We start from the raw sequence: 19293 nt of genomic DNA on the forward strand, positions 1-19293 counted from the left end.
TGCGAATCATTAATGATTCAAGAAATAGTAATCAGGAAGAACTGCTTGCCAATATATCGCAACCCTTATGGATGAACAACAGTCAACTGCCAATCACGCCAACGACAGAATTAAGTATACAACAATATTTGCAACAAAGTGTAAGTTAAAAAATATGTGCTTTATTGAAAAAATGTATAAGTTTTATTTTTATAATTTTTTTATAATTTATATAGGTGCAGGACCAAACACTCATAGGTATGGATAGTCATCAAAACAGCACCTTAAAGGCTACTTCACAAAACTGCGTCGGACTATTATCACCAAATGTGTCTGAACGGGATGATCCAAATATATGCAAGTGTCGGCCCCATCTCTTCGATGACGGCGGTATGATGTCTATATCAGGCGGATCTACATCTACGGTTGACATGGTCAATAGTCAAGATGGCGAAGATCAACTGATGCGAAGACAAGCTCTCAATTTATTGCTGCAAAAAGCTCATCAGAGTCAAAGAGCAGCAAATGATGAATAGAAATGATATGACACCGTCACCGCCTGAAGAATTGCCATTGGACCCAGTAGATATAAAATTAGAAGTGGAGTCTGAGGAACCAGAAAGACATATAGGACGCAAGAAAATTCTCAAGAACAAATGTCACTTGCTGACTCGGAGAGTAAATCGCAATCGACTTCTGGTGTATCTAAGACTTCGAATAGTTTTGTTGCAAGTGTCACAAGTATTACCAGTTTGGATAATGGATACCAGGTACATTCCATTTTTTTGTTATTCTATTATTATTTTTGTTATTGTGTAAGATTTCAATTCTATGAGATATTTTAATAATTTCACTCAAAGGGCGATGGAGAAATGTCTAGACCAGTCAGCCGTGGTGCAGAAAGTCATCATTTACACAGCAACGGACATAACGTCAACAAAAACGTTAGTGGCAAAAATAATGTTCAAACCGGTGATTCAACCGTTGTTTTGTCGGCAGGCATCATGCACGTCCAGACCCAATGACCGATTCTGATTTTTTCACTGAAAGTGATCTGCTCTCGCTTCTCGCTCATCCGAGGATACTGCACACAGACTTGCTAGAGTCATAGATGGAAGACTGGTATATGGGCATACTGCTGCCAATAATAATGCAGGTGAGTTTATTAAGTGTAAAATAATTTATAATTCCTAATATCATATGAGTTGTTAATAAAATAGAAAATTGATATTGATTTGGATGGCCAATTATTGCAAAATTATTTTTGTCTCTAGGTATTCCTACTGCTGGGCCATTATGTCTGGTGGAAGATTCTTCTTCCTCCTGCATGGAATCCAGTGGTGTATACACAGATCTCGAGAATAATAGTCGCACAGTGACACCACCTCAGGTATAATGGTTAAAAGTGCTTCTTCTAGCGATTCGTCAGCTATAAGTCCAAATGCGAGCGCCTATAAAGTACCTTTGGATGAAACAATGGCTATGTCGGTTGATGAATCTAGCGAACCAATTGCGGTTAAATGTAAGGATAAAACATATTGATTTTATTAAATCAAATTTACTAGATAAATTATGATTTATTTTGACGTTTTTTTTTATTTTATAGCACCAAGTTCATCCACAAAGAAATCAAAGCCATCGTCAAAAACGAATACATCGTCTGGCGGTGCTTCTGGTAAAGAGAATAAGCGCCCTCAGATCAAACGTTGTAACAAATGGGATTCTGTAATGAATAAAATTGCTGAAAATAAAAATGCAAGGCCTACTATTCATTTGCGGGAAGTCAAATCAAAGATTTCTACTGGTCTCACCAATAACAATAATGGTTCTAGTCCAACCTCAAGAGTGAGAGCTTTGAATAAAGTTGCTTGTAGCAGTGTGCAATCTTTGAATGAGAGAAGTTTGAATTCGCAACAACTTAAAGCTAAAAGGTAAGAATAATAAAAATATTTTTTAAATCCGACAATATAGCTCAGATCATACGTGTCGGTCTTGATGCTACAACTCAGGCGTGTTTTGTATGCTCTTGTTCAAAATTGACTATTGGTATATCGAAATAATTCAATAGTTTTTTTTTTTCAATAACGCATTTTAATTTTGCATAGGGATCCGTCGATCTATGAACACAATGATCTGTTCTCGCGTATGCACTTTGATTGTTTTGGCACGGATGACACTCCCAATTTAGAGTCACGGTTATTGAACAAGGCCTTACCAGTGCACCGAAATTGTTTTTTTAGATACAAAATTTAGTGGGTAATGCATCGTAACATCATATATCATACCCCAGAATTTAATTTAAAAAAAAATAGTCGTGGTACTTCCAATTTAAATACAAAGATCTGGTGCGAAAATGATATGTGCAAACTATAGTTACGTATGCGTGGTGGATTGATATTTTTATTTGCCTGTGCTGAAACAGTGTAGTTACTTTATTTCTCAGTGTAGTAGTTACCATTCATATATTCTAATAGTATATTTACAAAAAATTTTTTGAATCAGCACGCCACTGTGTCATTTAAATAAACGCAATCCCAATTTCAATCGATCATCATACAAGTATCGACAACCAATCTAAACCGCAGCATATTTATCACAAAAATAATACAAAATATAATGTATTATCCAAAATACGTATTATTGAAATATTTCATAAGTGAGCTTTCTATTTATCGAGATTTGGTATTTTTCTGTGTTTATTTACTTAAAGCGTTTATCTATTGAGCAAATATTTGTTCATGATAATTTAAACTCGCCGGTTAGTTTGCAGTTTGAACTATAATTCAGTGAGAGTTAGTGGCATCCGTAAATCTTATAAATATAATATTGTATAATATTTTTGAGTAATAATGCGTAATAAAGATATAGGTGTTGTTGTGAAAAATAAAGAAAATTGTGATAAGAGTAAAGTTAAAATGACCACACATGGGTAAGAAAGACGTTTGACTACGAAGCAATTCATTAGTTTAATTAACATCTAAGTAGAAATAGATTTTACATATATTTATTTATATTCTAATGTGTGTATATTTTTAAATATAATCATAAATCAGATATATACAGCAAGCTAATTTTCACAGACACTTTAAAATAACTGTCTTGCTCAATAAAGCTGTTTAAAAGATTCAAGAAAGCGTTCGTCCAGGCGTAAATATTTTCTTTGAATAGTAATGACTATATTAATTTTTATGTATACGTTACGTATACATCTCTTACAGTTTATTGGTGTTACACTACTCACGTTCAGTTTTTTTTTCTTTGCTGGGAAATTTTCTAAATTTTGAAAAAAATTCTGCACGGATCCCAAAGTAGTGAAACCATAACTTAGGTTGTTTTTGATATCGAAATCTCTATAAAATATCTGAAAATTTGATGTTTATATGTCTAAGCCATTTGGCAGTTTTCATACTTTTGTCTCCGAAACCGCTGGGCCTGCCATCCCAAAAGTTTAATCAATTTTTTATTCCATTAATACAAGTGAAATATTTTTTGAACCATTCAAATCGGACGCTCCGATCTCTCAAAAAGAGCTATTTTTGCTCCATATCTTGGAAACAGGAGAACCTGCTTTTCAGGACGTATCACAATTATCAATTTTATTGGGTCATTCAACTTGGTTGATCCGTGCTCCCGAAAATCGTAAACGAAAAATTGTGTCCAAATATACATACACACACAAAATTTGTTTACTCAATTTTTCTATATTATTATAACCATCGAAGTATTTTATCAGATCTTGTGTTCATCCGCAAAAGATTTATCTAGCCAACATATCCCACATTTCATGACCACGGAAAAGATTCCACATCTCCGCAACAATGCAATCCTTTCAAACAATGAATTATCTCTACCATCCTCGGCGTATTTTATTACATCCCGACCTCTCTATATTTCTACAATAATTAATTTCTTCCCAGCAGGAGAACACGTGTGCGAGCTTCGGAATCGAATCTTCTGCAGGACGATAGTCAGAGCGATGTGAGCAGCAACGCAGCAGGTAACACCGTGAATTCATCGCCGCTATCGGCGACCCCGGCGAGGTCGACGCCGACCTCCGGTGTGACGCATTCTCTGCACCAGCGGCAAAATACGTCCAGTCCGAGGAAACCTCCGGCGGCTGCGGTGCAGGCCAATAATCGTAAGTGATAGTTAGATAGTTTTTTTTAGTAATAATAATTAGAAATAGTAGTCTGCTCGAAGGCAGGTCCATGGTGCGAGAGCACGAAAAATTAATGATTCTAATGGTACCCTTTCTTGTTTATCATACCCATTAAAAATTTAATACCAGCCCTTTTAGGCCTCCTATTTCACCGTCGATGACGTCATGTAGGAGGCTCCAATCCAGTTTCTTTTTCTTTTCAAAATTGTGCCCAGGTGAGATCTTTCCTCGCCCAGTGCTCTCATCACTTTTACATAGGTTACCTTGTTTGTCCACTTTATCTTCTTCCTTCGCCTCCTCCAGTTTCACATATCAAAATTCTCCAGATTTTGTCATCCTTTCTTAGAATCCATGTCTCTGATCCGTTATCCAGAGCTATGCTCCTTTATTAGTTTTTTTTTTGCAAGTCGGGACTTAGTTTGTGTTATATGATTATATTTGTCCTTGTCTTGCTTATGCAATTAAATAGTCACTAATTTCTAATTTAATGATATATCTAAAAATACTGTGGTGCCACCAATTTTGAACCAATCAATTGACGAGTGTTCTTGTTCTGCGTGCTAATCTTTAACAATTGGCTTTTTAGATTGCAATTTTTGTAAAGAATTATATAAAACATTCAATATATTTATAATTTTCTGAAGCTGTGCTGGTATAAAATAAATACTTGTAAGTGGCACTTTACCTCGATTCTGACGACACAAAACTGCGTGCAATATATTTGTGTCCTTTGTGTTCTTGATACTATTTTCACTCAATATTAATATCTTCTTTACTGGTTATCTACTAATTATTTAATTAGTAGTTTGAAATTAAAGTCAACTGTCCTTTACGTTCCATATAAGATGCTATGTAGAGGATTAGCACCTTGGAGAGCGTAATCAAAAGCCTACTTTATGTCGACTTGACCATATATAAAATAAGAAATGAGAAATAGGAAAAATTATGTCTTAAATGTGTGTACATATATCACATCGATTAACACATATGTACTAACAACTACTACTAATATTGGGACGTTTAGGAACGCATAGAGAAATAAAGTGCTTGAAAGGAATAAAATTATAAGCTCTAAAATTTAATTTTAACAAAAACTATATCCATTTACACATTTATTTATTGATTTGGGTATAAATAATTTGCGGTTTGTGGTCACTTTAATTAAAAGTAATGACACTAAACAAAATCTAAAGTACACATAATTTTATATTGTAGAAAGTAATGGCAGACACCAAAATAAATTATTAGTAAAATCAAACAAGATTTATTCAATTGTACTGTTAACCATAAATCATTGCGTAAATGCTCAGTAGTTTCAAATGATTAGTTAAACCTATTAAAACAAATGGTTTTAACCGCAGGGTTTTGGTTAATTGAAAGTTTTTGATGGATTTCTCAGGTGCAAAATAACATTCTACGTCTATTTATATTATTTCATTGGTTTTGCTAAATCGTGAACAATAATTAATTTTCTTGTTGTAAAATGGCCTTAGGCATAGTGTTAGGAGGAGAATGAAATAATCACTGAACTGATACTTTCTCTACATTGGGATTTATTTCAATCTAGTTTTTGATCTAGTAAAGATTTTTTAAAGGCCATTTATTTATTTTGTTATATTAATGAAATTTATCAATGGCTAATTTTACAAAGAAATCGAAATATTATTAGTAAATCAATAATTGTCGGAACAACATTGGCAAAATAAAATATTTTATCAAATTAAGAATTAGCAAATATATACACATATACATCAACTACTTACTAAATTTTACTCGTATAGATTATTTATAGTAGTATTTATAGTAGATGACAAAAAATAAACTTTACTGATTTCTGTGGTTGTTTATACTAAATTAATTTTCTCCTCGTGAAATTATTATGTATTCAATTTTCTAAATCTATTTTTATAAAGCTTAAAGCCAACTTAAAAGACATTAAATTATTATCGTTTTCATTATATATGTAATAAATTATTGTAATATGTAATTTGAAAGCTGTAGTAAAATTTGATTGACTTGTACTTGAATCTCAACTTCTGAACTAACGTTAATAAATAATAGTTGAGAGACTGTTTAGTAATTAAAATGTTTATTTATTACTGTTGCAATTTGTCAGGTGAAATTATTCTGCATATCCCAACATTGTAATGAATTTTGATAAATGTTTATGTGCAACGAATGCAATAGCGAAAACATTCATAATTTTCCGGAAAATTAAAAATTAAAAAAAGTTATTCTTGCAATACAAAATATAAAATCCTTGCATTTATTTGTACTTAATTATATATTGTAATTTCGTACAAATATTCTAGCATTTTTCTTTCGTAACTAAAAACGTATTTTACAAAAACAGAATGAAAGCTCTTTACACATTAAATATTAACATATTAAATTTGATTATTTTTAGAATAAGAACAGTTAATGTATAGAGGATTCTTTATATTGATGTAATTAAATAAAATTAGAAAAAAATCAGGTAAAAACCGCTACAAATATTAAGTGATCAAAGAAACTTCGTACGTAAAGATAATTAGAACCATTAATTAATTGATATACTATTTTTATAAAATTATTCATTTATATAGCATATTTATCATTAATGTATTCCAAAGGAAATTGATAACAAAATTGTTCTATGGATAATTCAATATTGCATGTAGTTCAAGAATCTATCTATATCCTTTACAAAGTCGTTGCTATAGATGAATTGCCCATGGGCTCTTCGAACTCACCATAGTCCATTTCGAACACTGACAGTTCTTCAGCCACACAATATATATATATATATATTATATATATATATTATATATATATATTATCGGTGCACATACAACCTGTATAACGAATGCACGTACCGGTATACATATATTATATGTGCTGCACATAAAGAAGTTAAAAAGTTGAACGATGTCTTTAGCAGTCGTCTCTCTGTGGCGCTTGAAAGCACACATGAAACACATACGTGGTTCTATTAAATCGAATGTCGATATTTGATTAATGTTATTTTGTAATTGAAATAGTTGGTAAAGACATTTGTGATTGTGATAAGTGTGGTTTGTGTTACTTTGCATTCACCGACCGAAGGATTGTTTGTTAAATTTGCGTTTGTGTTGTAAATCAGTTTAATAACATAGTTCTATTTGTGTTTGATAAAGGACTTATACTTTATACTTGTTGAATGTTGTGTACACAATGGTATAAAAAATTTGTTAACATGCACAAAGTACCTATTCAACTCATATTCTTATTTTTTAAATTTATAAATTATCTATTCAATTCATTTTCCCATTATCATAAGTTTTCCAATTTTTAAAATACAAATATCTTATTGTAAGGTATTCTATATAAGGCATTTCAGATATAAAATCGATAAAAATATAAGAAAAATTAGATAGGAATCATGATCACCGGTTACTGCATTCAAAATTAATTCTTGTGGCCACGCTCTCTGGTAGAATATTTATTTTATATAAAAATATTAGCAAACATACAATTGATCTACATTGTTTCACTTAAAGATGTAGTAAAATTTAAGTAAACATTTTTTCAATTTCTTACTAAAACTAATGTAATCCCACTTTCAATTATTTCAAAAAAAAGAGGAAGGAGAAAAATAACTACATTAAAACTATCTGTTATAATGAAAATTACTAAACATTTTATAATAATCTTCTGACATAATCAGTGATTTAAATTGAAACTGTTAACAAATTTATGCTTCTGCTCATCTGTCTGAAGCAAATTTTACTGATTTCTTCCCAAATCAAGCATTTTTGCAAATCTAATACATTTTTATTATGATTTACACCCTTCTTTCTTGTTTTTCTCACTATAATAACATGAAAAACTTATTTTTGTTCGGTAAAGTTCTAATAATTCCTCTACATTTCTAGCATTTTTTATAATATTTTGCATTGGTCAATGTACAAAGGGACAAATTACAATATTAATAAAAAGGAAATTAATACCAAGTTTTGAAACCAGTAGTTTTAAAAATTGCTTTATGACTAAATTTCTTTGTTTTCTATACCCTGGTAATAACTATCTCTATTTCCTTATAGAGAAATTATTTTAACCAAGGTGTAGTTCTAGGTTTCCACAAACCTCAGAAATTTTCTTTCTCCATATTATAGCTTGACCTAAGTAATAAAACACATGAATAATATCCATCTAACAATGTTATAGCAAGTTTTACGATTTACACCTTGTGGCTCTTTTCAAAGTACCTACACCTACATTAATAAATATTCTGTCTGCATGAGGACTTTCTGGTTCGATGATTTCATGTAAAAGGGGTCTGCGTTCCCCTTGTAGAATAAATGGTAATAGATTTTATTTTATAACGCATGAAATAAAGTATCAGTAGTCCAAAATTATATATTAATAACTGTAAAGCCAATTATTTTGCCTCGAGCAGTTCTGGCAAAAGCATGAGCAAGCTTCTGGAACACCGTAGACTTTAATTAATTTTTATAATTAAATCACTTCTCGTAGGCCTATAATATTTTAAACAGTTCGGTTTGACTGTCAACTCTATGCAAAGTTTCATCAAAATCCCAGAAGTGTAAACCTGAGGTTCTCCTTAGGAGCAATATTTTGGTATATGCGACAACAGCGCCAAGTGTTGCCAAACACAGTGGAGGACGATAAAGCTTTATAAGACTTCCCGCATAAGACGTGTTTTTGGTCTAGTTTTTATTGTATTAGCCTTTTTCAAAAATATTTTTTATAGGGATTTTCTTCTTTCTTTGACCGTTACCTCGGTTGTTGCTATATAAGAAAAAAGCGTAACAGCAACTTACTGCAAATTATAAAGTTATATTATACTTTATTCTAGATTATGTGAATCCGTTACAGCATTGTATTTATATAACGATCTAATTAATATAACAATTGGAACGATTCAAAAGCCCGCACACAGTTAATTTTATTACTTTTTATACAATCCCATAACGAGTTTGCATATAATATACAGATACGAAAACCACAATATTGTTTTCAGAATTTCAAGTAATAAATCTTCAGTAATTATTTTATATGTCTTGAGCAAATGATAGTTTGGTCGGCGGAATACGACGACTACAATGTTATAAAACATCTTCAACACGTAATTGTTATGTTATTATGGTCGAGTGGAATTTACTTTGTGATTCGGATGGTGTAATTTTGTTTTGAACCGAACATGATTGCTGATTGTATGGATTTCGATGATTTCTTCCTGTAGAGACAACCTTGGTAATAAATAGTAATTATACGGAGGGTTGCTTATGGCCTGGTGGTTGTTGATTTCCAAATTCGATACCCGGACAGGCTGGTGTCAAGCAGTAGTGGCAACAGTTCTTACTAAACGATATAGGTATCAATATTTTTTTTCTAGAGATAGGATAACCTTTTGGATTGCCAGGCCATGTTGTTCAAGTCAGTACAACGTTCTGTTCTGATTGCGGTTAGAAATACATAATACATTTTGATATTTTTATTCCACTCTCTGCAAGCCTAAATTTTATCCTCTACTTGCTGGAATAAACTGTTGCAGTCGGTAATTTGTAATAGATGTTGAATAAATAAAATGCATCATTTTACAAATTTATAATACAAAATACAAAATTAATATGCTTACAAGGAAACCATAAGATTTTATCTTCTGAATTTTTTATTTAACTTTGCTTGGTGATAGATTTGATAGTCAAACCCCAAACGCCATAAAATATTATAGGCCTACGAAAAGTGGTTAATAAATAATTTCATCAAATTGAGGCTATGAAGATATATTTATTACCTAGTATTCAGGTCATTGGAAAACAGCTGATTTTATAATGCGAATCTAATGATGATCGTTAAGCTGTTTGAAATAACAATAACCAATTTATTGAAGTCTTGCGCAATATATCAATTAAATCATATAAAAATATGTGCAGCCACGCAATGCAATAAATACCAACTAGTAAAGTTTAAATTTGCGTGTCCAATCTATCAATAAATAATGTAAATCTATAAATTGCAATGCAAAAATGTCAATGATTTTTACACCTGCAACTTCGATAAGCGTGATGTTGGATTAAATTTATTGGTGAAATTATCACTAAACCGTAGTTGTTAATATATGTTTATTACTAATGCTTTTATCGCACTAGGTAATGAATTACACGCGTAAAAATAATTTCAAAGGTCCAAAGTTCAATTTTTTACATCATGGGCTTTTGGTTGATCATCTCTCCAACCATCGACTCTTCCAAGAAATGATAAATCCTTGTTAAAAGGTTTTGATGGCTCGTACTTTTTAGGAGTAGCATAAAATTTTAATTAAACGCTCAAAAATGTTAAAAATAAGAATTCAAGTAGCTTCAAGTATTAAAAAATAATTTAGCATAATTCTTTCATAATCCAACTTATTATCTATAATTATATTAAAACACAAAAGGCGAGAAGAAAGACGATTTGAAATATTTACTTAATCCATTACTGTGACAAGTGTCTGGACCACCTGTGGGCGCTTTGGCAACTGGACAATAATTAAATGTGCAATTCCATTCATAACCGGTTGCTGAGGACAAAATCCGCTTACAAGAAATACTTGTAAAATATCTTTTGCCAGCAGAATTTGAATAATCTTTTAGAGTTGAACGGCGACATTACTAGTAAAAGACCAACGAGATAAAAAAATGGTTATTATATTTAAAATGAAATTGCTATATTTATGGAAAGTTTTACTTCTAATAGCCCTTTGATTGCTAGGTTACAAGCATCAAATTATCAATTTATTCAAGAAAGTAACTATTAGAATTTTAATTGTTTAAAATTTGAAGTAATTCGTTCTGAACCACAAATTTAGCCAATAAACTACTAGCAGTAACTTCCCTAAACTTTCACTAATAATTTTTGAATTTATTAATAATTTCATAATTCATTGCTTTTAAATTATCAATTCAAGAATATTTGCAACCAGAAACAATTATAGGATACCAGCGAAATGGCAATTTCTCTTCCTTGGGAGATTCTCCACATGACATTACCAAATATAATAAAATTTCGTTTATCAACTAACAATAATCGTTTACCATGACGGATTGCCGAATCGTAAAATTATTATTAACAACAACAAATTTGCTAAAATGAAGATAGCAATCTTCAGTAGTTGCCATTGAGTGATCATTTTAATGATGATAAATTATTATGCAGTGCAAAGTGGGCAGGATGTTGCGAATTACGTGCTAAGTTATCACTGCATCAAAATCTCTCGTCTAGTAGGCGAATGATAATTTCATCGTTATTATTATTTATTCTAAACCGTATATTTGTTATGGCATTTGCTCTTAAATACTTCCTCTATCTGAAGAGATACTCCTTTTCCTTGTACGTTGCAGAAGGGAATTGTATCCACGATAGATGAGAGATACCTGAAGGATCAGTTAGACATCAGTTAAAATAATTCGCTTTGAAATTTGAATGTTATAGCATTCAGATCATTTTGCATCACAATGAACATGAATGCTATAGCATCCACGTCCGCAAAATATGAGTAAATATTTCTGCAAAAATGTATTAAGAAAAGTTAAAATTTTCAAACGCAAAATCCTCATTCACTATAAAAATTTCCATCTATTTTTAAGTCTATGCTAATTATTTCTTATGTTTTAATTATCTTTCTCAGCGTCTCGTTGTTATCCGACTAATTAACATCAATTACACTTTGTCATCTTAATATAATAATTACCACTTTTAAAAAACGTTTCTGTATAGAATAATAAACAACAATAACGTGTTAAATGTCAAGATATTCAATTAATTCTAACAAAATCGTGCCGAGTGGACGTGAGAATTCATATACCCTAACAACCGACAGTATAACAACGTTGTGTAGAAATCACGACACTTATACTTTCTATAGCAATTCTTTTATATGCTAATTAAATAAGATTTTAATGCTAATTAAGCTAGAAAACAAAGAACTTAATTATTTTCGATAGCGTTCTAATTGAAAACGCCGCGAAATATGAGAGAAGTGGAGATAATCAGCCGTCGCGATCGATTTCTTTTTTAGAAAATGCTATTTAATAATAAAATTCCCATGATTTTGCTGTGGAAATCGAAATGTTACCGATACAACAACGATTCAATTAAAAATCAGTTTGGAAAGTGCACGAAAGCGATGTGATCTACTCTTACGATAACAAGAGGAAATCATTTCACTACATTACATTTTACATTTAACATTTTTGCTGACAGCAAAATAATAATCACACTGTCGATGAGTATTATTCTGACATATCGATATACTTCATCTTTTTGACAACCGAAGACATGATTTTGATATAAGTGTTCTTCGTGATTCAAAGTGTATAGATTTGTTCCTGACATGATTGGTAAACTGTACAATGGACACAGGAAAAAATATCCGTTAAAATTTATTGATAACCTAGTAATGGATATATTTTAGATATTGATATTGATGAGTATCAAAAAAAAACTACGAGAAAACGAAAGAACTATTAATCTATCTTTTCCAATAATCAGAACTGCTTTTGGGTTCTACAAAATGTGGTGATTCAGTGCTTTACCTAGTGTTTTAGTAGGCATGCCAGTGGTTGTTCATTATATTTGTGACTAGTTTTTTGGATATGGATTATATGAATAAATTGACTATTGTTTTTTTGCATAGCACCTACTCCTTAAAATATTATGTCAACAAGTGGTTTTCAAAAAAAAAAAAACAAATGGAATAATGGGCCACGCTCTTAAAGTCATTCACCTCCTATATCGGGAAGTTTCTGCAACTTGCCTTCAGGCAAAATGCCACTCACACATAGTTGAATTTTATTAAATTACTAATTTAATTTGATAACTTATTAAAATTCCTCATTATTTATTATTTACTACCTCCGCCTTCAATCTGGTTATCAAAGTGGGTGTTAATCGGAGCGCTTATGGGAAGCTTTGACCTTATTTATCTATCTCGATTTGATTGATATGTTCTAATTTGTGACAAACGCTGTTTGAAAGCGAAAATAGATTTAAATACACACACATACTTTGTTTTTTAAATCAGATGATTTATTCATCTCGTTTTCACCACGGCGGAATTAAAATCTAGAGTCAGGATGTAATTGATCATCACAAATCTCTTCTGGTTAATTCTGGTAGATGGGTTATTGATAATTTGTAACTATTTTGAAGTGTTTAACTGTCTTAATTAATCCAAGACTACAGAAATTCTTTTCATGTGTAGTAAAACATAAAGTTACAACCTGTTTATAAATATCAATTTTACCTCCAAGTCATTGTTTCCTTCCAATTCCTGCAAACTTCTTTACCCAATCTGCAACTTTTTGCTCCTATTCAGCATATATATGTCCATTTCCCCAATGTGTATCATAATACACATCCAGTTCGTTATAAATATTACACAATTCTATTTTCGTCGAATTCGAGTCCTACTTGTCGGTTTGCTCTCTGAGATCGTCAGCTGGGCATCATGATGGCACAAAGCAACACTTTGCACCGACTTTAAACTTTAATACATTAGGAATTTACGATCTGTTTACTGTACACGAATGGAACTCTGAAAAACATTTCGGAGTTGATTCAGGAACGCATAACTACGTAATACTGGGCAAAGTAGTCGGTTAGAGAGAAATATGTCGGTTAGTTACGAAATTGATAAAGATAGGTAAACCTTGCCTAAGGATCTAAAAATATAAAAAGTTGCATTTTTGCATGTGTAAAGTTTAGTGGAGATTCAACCAAATATAATGAGTTCATTTTTCATAAAATTAAAAATCAAAATTAAGTGAAATTTTAATAAGCCTAAATTTTAACAACCTTCTCTGTATGGTTGCAATAGTTTTTTCATGTAAAACAAAAATTAACTGCACTGTACAATAATTTTGCACAAATTTTCGAACATTCTTCTAAACCTTTAAATATCTCAGTATTTAAAAAGTATACCTGTATCCCTGTACCTTTTATTTAAAATTTCTTCTATTTTCCAAAATACGAAAAATGTACATTAGTAAATGATACGAAAAATTTGAATGTTTTTGAATCAATATTAAAATTTATAAGCCTATTCTTACAAAAATTTTTTAAATGATCAGAATAGGAGCAACCGGCTCATTACGTTTTAGAAGAATTTTGCAATATATTTTTTATCCTTTATTAATTTTGTCATTAATAATTACTATTTCCAAACAACTTTCTTATTCATTTACTTTTGCATTCTTGGTTCCAAATGAGTAAATCCGTTAAATATGTCACATTAATTCGAATTTATAATAATCAATAAAATAAATTTGATAATATTTACAATTAGTCATCTATGAAAGCTACTCTCGGTTTCATTTTAACGGTTTCTATAAATATATGCACACTTTCGTTTAGAAAAATCAAAAAAGCGGTATATTTAGAAAATTCGAAAGTGAATTCTATGTCAATGGAATGAAATCTTAATATAAATAAGATTTAAATATTAATAATGATTTTTACTGTAATTTGTTTAATAAACAAATATTGCAACAACCTTTCTGGTAAAATGTCTCAAATATCTGGAGGGACCTGTTGCAGACTATATTCAATTTTGTGAGAATTTTTAAGAAAATTTACAAGCATTAATTTTATTTATATAATACTATAAAAGTCACATTTAGCACTAAAAACGGCTCGACTGATCTGCACCAAAAACTAGGCTTTCGAACAGTTTTTGAACTTTCAAATTCGGTTTAGGATATAAGTATATATTAATATAAGTGAACATAGTTTTTATATCATGGCGCCTTAGGTTATAAAAAATCTAATATTAATGTACTAATTTTATTAATATACACCAAAAATTTAACAAATTAAATAATAATCATAAATCATCCGAACTAAATCGGTTCCCTCCAGCCTCCAGGGATTTTTATTGCATATTAAAAAGTTAATTTATTGTGTGTTCTTTCCGGAGTGGTAATAAAAAAATAAACAGAGCAACCTAATTTACTTAATCTCATTCCTACAATCATTGTCAGGAATGAAATATATAGATTGGTTCGGCTATCCTATCTGTGGCCGCTAAAAATATAATCATGTCATTAGGGAAATGAAGCCGATGCACGGAAATACTCATCCACGGACACGTGGACACTGAATTTAACTCTGTACTTCTAAATATGTGTAAAAGATGAATAAAATTATTGGTTTTCAGTATGATTTATCTAATTTAGTATTAAATTCGGCTATAAATTCAATCAAGCGACGACCTCGAACTCTATAACGCACAATTGGTACTCGAGATAACGTTTTAAGGAGCCTGCGAGAGTTGATGGCCGTGAAAAAAATTGTAGTAATCGGTAGTAATATAGTGTACCATTGTGTTTTGACAGTTGCAAGTAAAATTTTTATATCAAACAATAAATAGACGCAAATTTTGATCATTAGCAACTTTAACATGTCCCAATCTACCGTAATTAAGTTAAATAAAATTAACAAAATATTTACTGAATGCTTTCAGAATAATAGTAGGAAGATTGCAATTTATGAAAACATAAGAAATATGTATTTCGAGTCATATTTTTTAACAAAACTGCTTAAACCATAATTCTGGATAACGTAACTCATGTATAAGACTGCAGTTTCTGCCTAATATTCAGGGCCATTTACACGCTGACGATTTTTTTTTTTATTTACTTAAAATACTCTTTGTATTTATTTTTTTAGTATGTTTCCATTATATTTATCTTTTACTTTTCGATAATACTGTACAAAATTTATTATCCTCCGGCTGGCTTTACCGAACAAGAAACAGCTCAGGGCACTAACGGAATGTACTTGATTTGATTTGCATAAACCGTTTAATATCGTTTGAACACTCTTTGGACATTTATCCTACTCGATGGTCAATAAATAATAAACTTCAATTAATTTTGTTAAAAATCACCGAATAAAACACGTTAAATCCGTCAACCGTTAGGTATAATATAATAGACAGATTTTAGGTTTAGTTACCTATATATCTTGGCATAATTTTGAAATGGGTTAATCTAGATGTTAGTCTGGTACATTTAGGAATTGGACCAAAACTGACATAAATTTAGACCTTTGATGAGCTGTGATCTCTATATACGATTTAGTTCAGTAGGACGAAACATGCAAGATCAGGACACTGCATATAAATAAATTTATGACATTATAATATCCAATGACATTATGAGACATTTTTTGTAATTAATAGAACATTATAGTAATGAAATAATTAATGCTATCGCGATCATGAGAATATTATAAATTTGATTTGATATCGAACGCATTTGTTTTGAAATTCACGAAATTTTGTAGATAAAGTTCAGTAATTAACAGCTATCTAAATTAAACGTTATTATCAATATTGAAATTCCATGTGTGAAACCAGCCTATCTTGATAATATATAACAAATACAAATAATTTAATCAATATATCAGTTTTTTATATATGAACTATGTTAATTGCTTTGACAGAATCGAGCTTTCTAGATGTTCAATTCAATTAAATTATGGCAGTAAAGAATTTTTTTCTTTAATTTTTTACCATAATTGATATTTGTTTCCAAGTATTACTTACGACTTTCCAAAGAATTTTTGAAGTAAAACTCGAAAAGCAAACTTTTGTTACAAATATAATGAAAGCCTTCACTTTAATATACTTTTAAGTTGTGATATAAATAATCCAACAGTTCACAATAAAATATAAAATATTTATTCAAAGTTTCATATAATACCACTTCCGTAAATAATATATGCACGAGCACGTAGCTTTTGCCTTCTCTCTTCGGATCATATTATCGAATTAAGCCAGGCTTTCTCAATGGACAATGATAAGTATAATTTTATTATATATATAAAAAAAATTAGTAAACTCGATCACTGCGAGAAATTAAACATTAACTATAGAAACATGGAAACCTCACTGTATACAAAATCAATTGCAAAGATTGCGCAGCATCATACATAGGTCAAACAGAACAAAAATTAAAAAAAAAAATGAGTTAGACAAGTTATAAACGAGTTTTTTTTTTGTGTAGACTATATATAGTATGTACGTTGCAGCAATGCCCACTTAAGGCAGTTTTTTATTTGAAGTTCTATTTGAAAGCAATTACCTCAAGTAGAAATTTGATATCGAGCTCACCAAGGTTATGCTCGAACCTGGGACTATTTTGAGCTAGCCCACGTTCTTAACCATTATACCAGTATATTTAATTCCTATTTTATTGACTATTTACTATATTTTATCCCACCATCAATTATTACCTTCGAAGTTTTGACATCGCTCGCCTAGCGGTATTTCCTGTTGCTTCTTTATCATTGAAGAACTTGAATGGTTCTTTCATATAGATATTGATATTTGTATTCAGATAGTTTGTCGTCATCCGTTCCTAATTGATATGTTACTAGCACACACCGTATTTATCGGATATGTATTGGTCCAAAATCATATGTTTCAATGGACAATACAAATTTTACGCGGTTGAATTTTAAAACAATAAGTTCGATGGACTCGGGGACTAAAATAGTTTTGCTTCTAGTAAAATACCGTTTCATTCAGTGATAAAGGATTAAGTGGCATAATTTAGACTAAATGAAAAATTATCTCGAATTATTTATTCGTGTGTGAATAATAAATTTCTGAGATTGTTACATAGTATTATAATTATTCCGTGGTCAGTAAATATTTTTGGCCAATATGATACAGAATCAAATATGAATATCAGGTTCATTTCGAATTATTTATTATTCAGTCTCTAATTGGTTCATCATTTAGCAATTTAAATATATGTTCAAATTAATTATTAGTTTATGAGATTTATATTTAAAATTTACGATTACTCAAGTGTTGGCAACTTTGTCACTGAAGTTGCTTCAATTTTGCATGCCAATGGTCTTTTTTGCATATCCAATCATTTTATACATCTAATTGAATTACAATCTTTTTATTAAAAGAGATTTCTTAATTTTAATAATCTTACATATTATAACATTTTTAATCGATATAATTAAATTATTTAATTACTAATTATTCATTAAAATTAAATCAAGTATTAATATTACTTATATTATTTTTAATACTAGATGATATAATGAAACAATATGCATTCAACTTGCTCAATGATAATTATAATAATGAGTGATAATTTTAAATGGAATTGTTAAAATGAAAACAGATATCACTTCAGCTTCACATCAGGTTTTTTTTGAGTTCACTTTCAGAATGATATTTTTGAAATATTATATATTCTAAGATTTTACGGAATTTAAATTAAATTTGGAACTTCAACATTAAAAGATAGTCGACGCTCTATTTATTTTTATAAAATTGGGAACATTTTTCCAGTTCTATTAAATTTCATTCTGAATGTCAACTTCATGGATTGTGCCCTTTTATTTTTGAAATAAAAGGGCATGAAATATAGGGTAAATTTTACCAGATCTGTTAAATTTCATTGTGATTGTAAACGCCGAAGATTATGCTTTTAATTTTTGTAATTATTAGTAAATTTTATCAGATTTATCAATTGGAATTCTAAATTCCAACGTCTAAGATGCTCTAGATCAGTGATTCCCAAAGTGGTTCACATGGACCTCCAGAGGTCCATGGCAACTTTCAAGGGGTTCACGGCAGGGAAAATAATATTTGGGGGTCTACGAAATAAAATTGAGGGTCCACGGCATATTTAGAAATGATTTACACTTAAAAAGTTTGTATTGAGCGCGGAGCCAGCCACTCATAAACCACGCATATCTCAGAAATTATTGAATGTTCCAACTTTAAATTTTGGTCAAAATCTTGGAAAAGTATAGTAACAATGTGTGTCAAGTTTCATCAAAATCGAATTATGTATTTTTGAAAACGTACAATCTGTTTCAATACTAGTATTGAGAGCGGAGCCAGCCATCCATCAACCGCGCATATCTCAAAAACTATTGGCTGTTTCAAGTTTAATTTTTTGTCAAATATTTGAAAAATGGATGAAACTATGGAGAATAAAAGTGAATAACTCTAAATCAGTTCACGTTACTTTTACCTTAAGACAAGGTTCATGCCCCCCTGTTAGATTGAATGGTGATTTGGTTCCTGTATCCAATGTTGTTAAATATCTGGGATTACATTTAGATAGAAGATTAACCTGGCATGAACATATTCTAAA

At 30.4% G+C, this 19293-nt stretch overlaps 1 protein-coding gene across 3 annotated transcripts in view; it reads left to right on the forward strand.

The window, feature by feature from the left end:
* Nucleotides 1-19293, forward strand: part of LOC113366246 — a gene marked incomplete at its 3' end in the record, with an annotated part of 36893 nt that overhangs the window by 7190 nt on the left and 10410 nt on the right. Inside the window, 3 exon segments of one of the 3 annotated variants that reach the window (XM_026607823.1) lie at nt 1379-1501; nt 1586-1910; nt 3897-4117. In XM_026607823.1, coding sequence (XP_026463608.1) covers nt 1456-1501; nt 1586-1910; nt 3897-4117 — 592 coding nt within the window. 3 annotated transcript variants of the gene reach the window in all.

This window comes from Ctenocephalides felis, unplaced genomic scaffold (genome assembly GCF_003426905.1).
Source record: "Ctenocephalides felis isolate EL2017-DRISC unplaced genomic scaffold, ASM342690v1 CF-g0.4_SCAFFOLD_01170, whole genome shotgun sequence".
NCBI classification, from domain to species: Eukaryota; Metazoa; Arthropoda; class Insecta; order Siphonaptera; family Pulicidae; genus Ctenocephalides; species Ctenocephalides felis.